This window comes from Varanus komodoensis, unplaced genomic scaffold, assembly GCF_004798865.1.
Source record: "Varanus komodoensis strain SLA01 unplaced genomic scaffold, ASM479886v1 scaffold15, whole genome shotgun sequence".
NCBI lineage: Eukaryota > Metazoa > Chordata > Lepidosauria > Squamata > Varanidae > Varanus > Varanus komodoensis.
The window spans coordinates 18018400-18030506 of NW_025335440.1; the positions used below are offsets into that span (position 1 = coordinate 18018400).

At 39.8% G+C, this 12107-nt stretch overlaps 1 protein-coding gene across 7 annotated transcripts in view; it reads right to left on the reverse strand.

Moving 5' to 3' along the window:
* Window positions 1–809: 809 nt before the first annotated feature.
* CCNY (cyclin Y) overlaps window positions 810–12107 on the reverse strand; it is a 109723-nt gene continuing 98425 nt past the window's right edge. For 6 of the 7 annotated variants that reach the window (XM_044425147.1, XM_044425146.1, XM_044425150.1 and 3 more), the window contains 3 exons: window positions 7960–8126; window positions 6147–6309; window positions 810–4348 (listed from right to left, as the gene is read on the reverse strand). In XM_044425147.1, the coding sequence (XP_044281082.1) occupies window positions 4232–4348; window positions 6147–6309; window positions 7960–8126 (447 nt within the window). In that variant the 3' untranslated portion in view covers window positions 810–4231. The remainder of the gene's footprint in view (window positions 4349–6146; window positions 6310–7959; window positions 8127–12107) is intronic. The other variant, XM_044425149.1, reaches the window with a different exon arrangement.

Sequence of the window (12107 nt, forward strand, 5' to 3'; positions counted from 1 at the left end):
AACAGTCTCCAAAATCAGTTCTGTAAAAGTTTAAGAATGTATGGAGACAGATTTGGCTCAGATACACAAATACTGTTTTTCTAGCCCTTATTGGTAAGCATAGTATCTGCAATGCGAAGAACTCTGATCTACTAGACTCTATTTGCTACTGTTTCATATCATCTATTCTTGTTTTGTTCAACGCTGGGAAGGGACACAAAGCCCTACATAGCTCTGAAGCCCTACCACTGGGAATTCTATTTTGCCAGCCTCTAGCTTCCAAGATTTCAGCAGGGTTACCAAACACATTTTAAAATGCGTCTTCACAGCCAGCCATACAAATTAAAATTTGCCCAATATTGCATGCACCATTTTTTCCCTGCAATTTCTCAATGACCTGGTTCACACAGAATGCTAAGCCATTTTTAAAAATTCATTCCTAAGCTATGTAAGTTTGTTACCCTACCCATGGTTTCTCCAGCAGACAGCTGAGGAATTAGTGGTTTGTTTTTTCCAATCTCTGGGTCCCATTTTCCAGCTCTTCTTTGGAGCACGGGCTTATACACCAGCAGTGCTTAAACTAAGTTTCTTTGGTAGTCTTTTAAAATTAAGGCTATATTCAGTTTTGAGGGTGGACAAGTACTATTTGAAATTACGCATAAGAACACCAACAGTCCAGGGTTTTTCTGCAGTTTTTGGCAACCTTAGAAGAAACTGAAACAGAAATCCTAGGAACATATTATAGAACCATACAGTAAGAAGATGATTAAAAGTGTTCAAAATAATTGACTGTACAAAAACATAACAGGAAAAATGAAAAAACTCATATATAACAGCAGATTTCTTTTTTTTTTAATTTTTAGTGCAAGAAACATAACCAAGTTAAATCACAGAATCAGTACTAATTGAAGAATATGGAAAATTCTCCTATACAGAGGTAGAATCCAGTGCACAAGGCTAAAACGATATCCAATAGTCTAAACAAGACTGAGCCAGGTTTTACGGAATCCACTTGAAATTTTAAGTATCCGACTGTATGTACATACATACAATAAATAGACTATACAATCTTTTAAGTTGTTTAATAAACCTCACAAAATTATAGTAGATGCATTGAGAACTTTACATAATGCAAACCTTACTGCCTTCCCCTACCCCCATTCCAAACTGATTATCAACAATGCTCTTGCTAGAAAAGTCAGCCCCAAAATTGTTTTGCAATATATTGAAAAACAACTGAATGTAAAAATCATATTTACATGTTTGGGAGAGGAGCTGTAACCCCATTCTATCAAACAGCAACTCTTTTCATTCTCATTGTTTTCTTTTCCCCCAATCTCTTAAAGATGCTTTTTAAAACATTCTATTTAAGGAAAAGGCAAGGGGTGGGGATGGAATCTTCAAACCCTGACCTGGTTCAATCAGAACTCGATTTATTGGCACAATAATTAAGAGAGTAATAAAAAGGAGTGAGACTTAAACTGTTTTAAGGTTCATGAAACACAAAGAAGCATCCAACAGTGCCTGGCCACTGCACGTTTTACACTGTGCAAGTGCTATTGATGGTGCACAAGCAATGTTTCCCACTGGTGCTGCATAAAAAGTGCCAACAGCTGGACGGTGTTGGATCCTTCTTACTGGTGTGCAAAGTCTTCACACTGTGTCATGCATGCTAGAAAGTTTGTAGAAAACGGATTATTAGCAATTTAATATTGTCAGTGCTCTACTCCTTTAAGGCAAGAAGCATCTTTCTCAGGGATACTGTTACCTGATGAAAGTCTTTTAGTGCTCTGCTTCTGAGCATGCTTAGGGCACATCCAGACAGCCACTTCCTACACTCCCAACTAGGTATTAGAGAATCAGGAAAGAAACATGGCAATTGTCCTATAGAAATAATTGTCCCCAGCTCCACCAGGACTGGAAGCTGGTAGTGATGATGACACAGCCACTATTGGTTCTCGTTGGCCACCATTGGTTCTCAGTGGCCAACTGGCCACTGGTTCTTATTGTCCAAGCAGGAGACTAGCTTGCCTAATGCCACCCTGCATACCTTAGCTGAGATCCCAAGAAAGAAACATGCAGTCACAAGATTGCACTTTCTGATGCAGCAGCTCATGCCACTAAGGAGACAGGTCTGAAAGGCAGCTTGCTTCCTTAGTAGAAGGAACTCCTGAAGAAAATATCAACAGCAAAATTTCTGGTTTGGAGGCATGTCTCCTCTTTGGTTCCACAGCTTTGACCACAGGGACTGACATTTCCACTTCCCCAAATTAAGAGGTGCATGGATGTGCCCTTACATGGAAAATGCAAGCAGTCTTGTTGGGTTTTAAAGGTCAATGGGACCAGATAAAGAAATGTGTCTAGGGCATGCTATCACTGCAACTAATGGGAGTTGCTCAGGAGCACGCCGATGGACCATTACTCTGTGCAAGCCTCCGATGAAACGAACAGGACGGGAACTTAACCACACAGCTGGCATGGGTGTCTGTGCAGGAGAAGCTCTTGGTGGAATGTGCTTTGTATGTTACTCTCATGCAGTTCACCTGACACAGAGAGGGAGAGTGTCGTGTGTTTCACCATGTCTTGCACTGGGAAGAAGAGAGTTCATGGAACTCCATGCTCATTAAATGTACGGCTGATTTTGGTCTGTTGTTTTATGTAAAATGGCAACCTTCTCAAATGTGCAAAATAATTCAAAGACACTTGTATAGAGTATTTTTACAGAGATAACTTGAATTGCTATATTAAAAAGGTTATTCAACTTGCTTATCCCATTAAGAACAGGAAAAGAAGTGTGGGAAACCAGTAGTAAGAACAAAAAGGTACATTATAATCAATATAAGCAACAAAATTCTCTTCACAGTTTGCATTTTGTTTAAATTTCTATAAGCACCTACACTGAAAAATGCAATTGTTTAAAACAGTTTTTATTCTGAAATCTAACCTGTGACAAAACACTTGGTAAAATTAATATAGGTTTTAGTCTTTGTCTTCAATGGACCCTTTCTTACTGAAACAAAAAACTTTTTTTTAATTATTTTTCTATTTTATACAAACAGATTGGTTTCCATTTAAAGTAAACATATAAAAAACTTGAGGCTATTGCTTGCAACGTTGAACCAGGAAGTGAAGGAAATCAACTGTTTGGGCCATATGAAAAGAGATATTTCTCCCTCCCGCTCTCCCTTCTCTTTTCATCTCTCCCACTTAAATGCTGCCAAATCTCTAAATGCTCTGAAACGCTTGCAAGAAGGACTACCACATCCTATGCAAATGTCACCTCCTTGGCCCAAGTTATACTGTTGTCTGAATCCTTCCAATAACTATAACTTTATAGTAAGGAAAAATAAACTATCCCAAAGAATGTAGGAAGGCACATGCAGCCACATATACGAAGAAGCAGCCAGTATTTGCGACGCAGCTCATAGGCAGCACCATGGACATGGTTGCTATAAATTAAAGAAAAGGTGGGGGAAAGGAAATTACAAACGAACACCTGATCTTCTTGTATACTTTTGGTTCAGCACTATAAATCAAGTCATTTTTTTTCAAAAATACAATAATGGTATACAAGAAACAAAATACGCAATAATAATTAAAGGGAGAAAAGCTAATAAAACAGCATATGAAAAAAGGTGCAGCACGCTGGAGTGGGAGAGAGGAGAAAACAACCAATGTTGCCCAATTTAGAGGCCTTTGTTGTGCTAGTGTAGATACTGCCTTCTTCATAGTTGCTGCTTTGTGGAAGCAGGAAAAGCAACCCAGCAAACCCAAATAGGAATGCAAAAACCCAGAAAACTGATAGAAGATACTGAGGAGAACGTGAAACACTTCCAACTCCTTTCTTATAGTACTTCTTCCCAGCTTATCTTGTGGTGTTTATTTCCATTTATTTCCAACTGTTTTTGTTGAGGGTTTTTTTTTAAATAGCACACTTGTTGGTTTCTGTTTTCTCCTCTTCTAAGCATATGTATGCATTGGCCTTTTCCTCACAAAAAGGGACAAGCTCTGGAGCAAGTAACAAAATCAATCCTCTTCCAAAGTTCTTTCCGGTGTACTGATTGTTCTCCCCAGTCCTTGTTTTTATTACTGTGTGCTACACAATGGGGGAGGCACTGTAAAGGCAGATCTAAAAATAAGAAAAAGTAAGGACAGAAGGAAAAACAAAGAAGAAAAGAAGAAGAAAACACCCCTCCCACCCGAAGTTGATGATAGAAACAGTATTTTTGGAAGAATATCCCAGACTTCACTGTTAGGAGATAATAGCAGGTGACCATCTAACTACAGTCAGATTGTCCGAACTGACTGATCGTTTCTTTGCAGATTTCCTGAAGTCCTTATACTTGTCTTCACACAAGCGAGAGATGGCCTGCAGGAAGATGGGCAGTGAAGAAAGGTCAGGTACATGCAATAGCTTGTTATTTTGCTACCTGATCCTTTTACCTAGAAAGGACGGAGACTGAACCTGCATGCAACACACACATTGTATTACTGAACTACAGTTCCTCCCTCATGCTCCATATGCCAAGCTTGTACAATGTGGGGTCCAGCAAGTCATGTGCAGCCTGTTACACAACTCTTCAGGCCCTTCCTATCAACTTAGGAAGGGCCATGCTAGACCAGACTAAGCCTGTATCTTGTCCTGCATTCTGTTCTCACAGTGGCCAAGACACTGCCTGTGGGGAACCCACAAGCAGGACATCAGTGCAACGGCATCCTCCTGGAGGTGTTGCCCTACCACAGGTATACATTGGTATATTACCTCTGATACTGGAGGCAGCATAGAGCCATCTGGACTAACATCCGCTGATGGCCTTATCCTCCAGGAATTTGCCCAATTCCTTTTTAATAGCCATACAAATGTGCGTGCTGATGGCTGGATGACCACTCTGCCATCATGACATGAATAGCGACCCCCTGAGCCCCAAAAAACCAGACTGGATGTGATCCCAGAGCTTTTGGCAACTCTGGTTTAATGCTCCACTTTACTCAATTTAAAATGAATTTTGTAAAATTCTTGCTGTTTAATCAGCCAGTTTAATAAATTCTACCCTTTGAGTAGAAAGCTATCACATATAACATTGTAGAAAAAATATTAAGCAAAGGATGAAAACAATAGTTGCCCTCACTCTCATATTAAATTCAATTTAACACAGCTGTCCTCTCATATCTTTTTCAATTTGCCCTCTCCAGCTGTTTTCTCAGTCTTTGCTAATCAGTATTAGTAAACAAGTCAGGTTTGACCACATCCAGTTATGCTCTACTTGCTATCTTCAATAAGGACTTAAAGAAAATTGGTTAATTTAGACTTGCTAATATATTTTGCCTAACATGCTAAAATTAACATGCAATGTAGAGCTTAAAAGCAGTCATATGGGGCAGGGGGCGGAAATTAAAATAAGACCTAAAATTAAGCCTTTGGTTTTTAACCAAGGTACTGCTGCTGGTATAATGTACATGTTCCCACAGGCCCAAGAAGTCCTCTAGGCTTTTCGAAACAATCCAGGCTTCTCTGTCATTTTCAGTGTTCCTAAAGTGAGCCCCTCTCAGGCCAAGGGCAAATTCCATTTTAAAGGGGTTCTTGGGGACTGCATTCCAGGAGTGGCTGAGGCCAAAGCAAAAGGTGTGGGGCCAAAATACCGAATGTACTGATGCAGTTCTAGTTTAAAGCCCTTCAGCTTCCAAGCTATACAAGCAGCAGTACCTTGTGCCTGGGATCGGATGGGCCACTGGCTGCTGAGACAGCTGCACATTGAACAAATACTGAACAAGCAGACAAGAGCGCAGGCCCAATTGTTTCACAGCTGGGCCCCTGGCTCTCCTTCCTCCAGCACAGGAGCATTAAAATCTTCTTTCATCTTGAAAACATATGCCCCAGCAAGTACAAACAGTGCAGAATTTCCTAGATCAAAGTGCCTAAGGTTGGAGCTCTCTGGTGGGCAGAAATGAAAATACATTTTATCTGAAAATGTTTAGGGACAGGGTAAAAACAGCCACCTTCCAGATGTTTTGGTCTTCAATTTCCATCAGCCATGGCCAGCATTGGCAATGGTCACAAATGTTGAGAGTTGCAGCCCAAAGCACCTGCAGGGCCCCAGGTTGGGGAGGCCGGTGCAAAAGCAAGAGGTCTCCCTGCCGTGTCTAGGAGCTACAGAGCAAGGTCTCACCTCAAGTTTATATGCCCTTTCCCTGCTGAGTGGCTCCAGCGGAAAGCTCAGGTTGTTGGCTTCTGCCAGGGATCGCAAATCAAAATAATACTTGGCATAAACACTGGAGGGAACATTGATGTTGAACTGCAGCAGCTCCAGGAACTGGCGCTCCAACTCATTCCTGCAAAATAAATAATAGGGCACATGCAAAGACACACTCTAGCACTCATTTTACAGGACTGTGATTTGCTTCAATTGGCAATAGGGGTTGTGAGTGCAAAAGAAAAAAGATCTATTGTAAGCTTGGAAACTTGGGACATTTTCAATACAGACAGTTTGAAGAATTTGTCTTCTACCTTAAATATTTATAGCTAATACACATTTCTTACTTAAGTTCTTCTCTTATGCTATTTGTGGCATATTAAGCGCTCATTTTCATTCCATGCTTGTCCCTTGAAATCCAACTAGTCCAAAGATAGAATTGAGCAGCAGATGCTCAATAAGCCCATGCAAAATTCCTTTGGTAGAATACATTAGATCAGACTTAAGCATGAGTTGTTTGTGGTTTACCTGATTAAACAAGTCCTTGCACATTTTCTTACTTGTAAAAGGAATTTTGGCATACAATCTCTGGACTATGCAATACAAATGCATGTATACCTTTTCCTTTTTTAGGAAACACTTGAGGAAAAATGTAGTCTAGATCAGTACTGTCCTACTCTGATTAAGCCTGAATGCCCTTTTTAAAGGATCATTCAGTGGTGGGTTGTTTTTGTTTCGTTTTCGCATTCTCAGAAAAATTGAACTATGCCTTATTAAAAAGATGAAATATATATTTCTCTATTTCTTGATATTAGGACTCCATTTCTTTCTTTGTACGTCAACAAGTATCCTTAGCTGCTCACATATTTAATTATTCACATAGACTCATATACTAATCAATTGCTCCCATCTAAACAGTTCTCCAAGAGACCTGCTGTGTGATGTGTTGGGCTGCAATGGTTCAAGCCTGCATGTCCGCCCTAACACAGAAGTCCTGCCCTCTAATCTAATGTAAACATGTTGGAAGTGAAAAAGGAAAAGAATATGGATATCCACAGAGGGATTCACATTACTTCACAAGATCCTGAACCACAACACTGAAAATATGCTGCAGAGATAAAATACTGAGTCCAGCCAGATTTCACAGAACTAGAAAAGGCATCCATTGAGAAAAGACAGAGAAACTCTGACCAGCTAACCTGGAAGGCCTAACAAACACCAAATAGACTTGGTTTACCACTGTTAACACTGAGTGCTTCCAGACAAAGAGGTCCCAGCACTCCTAAGCAGAAGGCATTTTATGCTTAATCATCTGGGATAAGAAAAAAATGGAAGAAGTGGTATAACAACACAAGATGTTGTTAAATGAGAACAGCCTTAATAGAGCTTAAGTCATAACTAATATAGTCCATTAATTTCCACAGAACTTAATTTCAACTAATTTAGCCTGGATGCAACCATATTAAGTTACCTAGTTCCTTTATATTCTTGAAACACTTTTCTGTAAACTGCTTCCAAAAACGTATACATTATAAGGTAAATAATCGATAAAACAGTCAGCTACAAAATATGAGTTAACAAAATACTGAATTCTGTTTGCAATTGGCAACAATAGAAAGAAGCATCTATAGTATACACAGGGCTAGATGCAATTTCTTTAAATCATTGTGCACGGCACATTGATGGCTTTTTAACAGAGAAGACAGTACATACTTAAGTTGTTAACGAGAATAAATAGACAACATTAGTGAAATGAAACTATAACATTTGGACAGAACAGTGAACTTACATGTCCTCAACTGTGATATCTTTCAGGATCTGACAGTAGTCCACATTCCACACAGCCTGGTCGTCCCAAACTTTTGATGCTAGCAGAATTGCACCCAGGACAATTCGTTTCCAGTTTGCTGGACAGATATCTATCTCTGCGTAAGTTAAAAGTCTTTCAAGGTATACCTGAAAAGACACATTATGATCAGAATTCATTGTATTTCTCTATCAAGGCAGCAATTGAGGGAAGGGGGGAAATGCTCACCCCCTGCTTGGCTGACTTTGGAAAAGAAAAACTTTCCAAAATGTTAGCACTGCCAATTGCACAACTTGGTAAATGGCAAGAGCCACATTTTACTCAGTCATAAAATTTCTTGAAGGGGGAAAAACACAGTCATGCCTGCAATTATCTGTTATAATAAAAGAGTGTTATCTGCTCATCTGTCACCAACTTAATTCTAAAACCATGAAACTTAGACAGTAGAAACTTGGTATGCATACTAAGGAGACCCTAGGCATGCATGTCTCATTGCTGCTGTAAAAACAGTTGGGAATTAATTAATTTAAATGTGACCCATTTGTCCACGGTTGAAATCCATCTTCAGCCACAAGGGGCTGACTTCCCTAACTAGCACACAGATTTGCAGTCCATATAAGCTGAAGTCCAGGGAGATTAGTAGGTCAAGAGATACAATTTTAGGCCTACCCCTTCCCTACCCAACCCTCCACTCCTCAGGGGAATGGAGTGGGAAGACCTCTCCATCAGTGGGCTGTGGGATATACCATGGCACAGACAACACCTAGGCCAACATGCATGGATTCACTCACAATGTATCTAACTCTGACAGCTGCAAAACTTTGCTTGAAGGCTTTGCTGAACCAAACTAGGTGCTCCTGCAACCTATTAACAGCTGGGTTTGTTTGTTAGTTCTTAATATAGTGACTGAGGTGCCATTAAAAATAAAAATCCGATTAGATCAATAGAAGGTCAGTCTAAAGCAACCTTGAAATCATGTGGCCCCTGGACTACATGAGGCCCTGGCAAAAAAATTGGAGAAGGTTAAAGGGGAAAATGGCAATTTTAGCTTGTGAAATGCTATTAGAATCTATTAATCCAATTTAGCTTCAGAATAGGCAAAAGTTGACCTGTCTTGCAGTCTATAGTGGTTTATTGATGATTGTTACAAGTGTCCTGCGGGACCTGCCAAATTTCCCCACCCCTGGTCTAAAGGTTTGTCTGCATCCTCAGTTAATGGACCTGCAAACATTCATAGCAGATATGGCTGGCAGGATGGGTGTAAGAGTTCCAACTGCCCAAGCTCCTCAGCAGCTGGTATACACATGCATAGTGCTTCTCATAATGCATGTGACACATGCTCAGCAGGGCTAGTAGGTCTTCTCTGAGTTTGTCTAATCTCCTTTTGAAGCTGTCCAAACCAGTGGTCTTCACTACTTCCTCTGGCAGTGAATTCCATTATGCACTGTGTGAAGAGCTACTTGTTATTTGTCCTGGATCTCCCACCTATCAGCCTCATAGGATGACCTCAGGTTCTAGTACTATGGGAGAAGGAGGAAAAGTCTCTCCCTCTACTTTCTCTACACTTTGCATAATTTAAGCACCTCTGTCTCCCCTTCTTTCTAAGCTGAACAATCCGAGATGTTGTAACCAGTCTGTGTAAGGGAATTGCTCCAATCCTTCCTTATTTTAGTTGCCATTGTCCACACTTCTTCCAATTCAGTGATACCATTTTTCTAGTGCAGTAACCAGAACTGTGTAAGTGCAGTCACACCCAAGATATGCATAAGGCAAGCATGACATCAGCAGTTCTATTTTATTTCCATTCCTAAATATGCCTAACATGGAGTTTGCCTATTTCACAGCAACTGTGTCCTGGGTCAACATTTTTATCAAGCTGTCCACCACCTACCCAATATCCCTTTCTTAATCAGTCACCACTAACTCAGATCCCATCAGCCTGTATTTGAAGATGGGATTTTTTGCTTCCGTATGCATTGCTTTATACTTGCTTAATCTGCATTGGCCATTTCAATGACCATTCTCAGCTTGGCACGATCCCTTTGAAGCTCCTCACAATCCCTTTTGGTTTTAAGCACCTTAAATAGTTGGGCGTCATCAAAATACTTGGCCACTTCACTGCTCACTCCTCATTCCAAACCATTCACAAATACATTGAAAATCACGGTTGCCCTGTGCTTCTGTATCCCTTCCTCACAGCTGTTTCTACACATTCCTTCCGGGACAAAAGACAGCTACATTCTGAAGCAAGCTTACATGCCATTTCCTTTAGACATATGAGACCAAACTGAAGCCACAACAATACTAGTTTGGGCTTCATCCCACTCTACCCACCCACGGTCTTAATATTTGCAGTCACTAAGTGGAGAGAATCAAGAATTACTAAGTTGTGAGAAGAGATTCAGTGGTCAATGGCCTCTGCTTAACCTTCAGATAAGCTGCAATAGGGACTGGAAATTGGTCAAAATGTTGGCTTTCCAATGGACAACCTAAAGACAAGCACAGATGATAAGAAGTGTTTGGGACTTCAGCCTTCTAATTTCAGAATTCCTTCACAATCAACACACACACACACACACTCTGCTGAAAAAATGCACAAGCACAAGCAAAAACAACAACATTTCCTGATCAAGTTTTTGGAGTAAGACCTAAGAAGACTAAGCATGGTTTCTTTCATCAAGCCATGTCTTATTCCCATACAAAACTAATTTGGTCATTTCAGTTAACAACAACCTGTATGAGAAGTGATAGTTAATGCCATTCAATTAGGAGGATGAAATTTGCTTATTAATGTCCAGTAACAGGTGGCTGCACAGATGCAGGGGTACACTCCAGACAAAAAATGGCACTTCTAAATGTCGTGGATTTCAGTGGGAGTGTTTTAAACATGATTCACTTTCTCCTCTTCCAAGAGAACTACAAGTGCTTAGTAGTGCCTAAGCAGAGCATTGTAAGCAGCACATTTTCTTTACATTAATATGCAGTGCTTTAACAACACAGCTGTCCATCTATTTATACTTAACAGCAAAGGTCAAATATAGTAGCAGATATTTTATATACTAGTAAAGACACAGATACACTAAAAGCCATCTGCAACTTAGAGAGCTCCATTGTTAAAGAACTGTCTTAACAATGCCAGGTATGTAATGCACATTCTGAACAAGCCAGAAATAAAGGGTCATATTACTGTTCATGTAGAGCATTCAGCTACTGCTCCTAATAGGCAACAATTTATATCTACAAAACCTAAACTTGCATTTCATTACACAATGTAATAGGTATAATAGTATGCTAAAATTACACCTGGTTAAATTGCACCTAAAAAAAGAACCAGCAAAACTCTTTAAATGTCCTTAATTTAGAAAATTAGGAACATCATAGAATTGACTTGTATACTTGAGATAATAATCAGTTCTAAAAACAGTTGAGGGCTTGGATTTTTTCTTTGACATTTCCACTGCAGCGCAATAAAGCAATATAAAATGCTGACTGTTACACACACACACACACACACACACACACACACACACACACACGACACAGACAGACAGACAGACAGACAGACAGACAGACAGACAAAGGTATGCCTGTCCATGTGCAAACAAAGCATCACAGGACTCCAAAGAGCCCCACTATCCCTTCCTCTCATCTTCATGTACTGGAGCACATTAAGTCATATACAGGGAAATCAGTGGCTTGATTTACTTACATCAAGAGAAAGAGAAAGGACAGAATGGAAATACCTCTTCTGCTGGTATTTCCAGAAACCCATAGAGGAACAACTTTTATTGACATTCATTTAATGATACATCTTCAGGAATCTCAGGAACTTATAGAGTATACTTCCCTGAACTCAGTGGTGTTTATTTCTCGATAGGCATGCATAGGTTTGCATTGTAAATCACAGGAGTGTTTGTACAGGATGCATTGCTTGAAGGATAACAATCAACTGATTAACTAGAACAGCAAAGCAAACATCAGAACCATTCAATTACTCCATCCAATGATATAAAGATTGCTGCAAAACTACAAAGACTCTCTCGTAAGTGTCAAAGTCACATAAATGTTTTTCTAATTTTGCTTTAAAATTTATAACCTAATAAAATCCAGAAACTGCAAGACCAACAAAT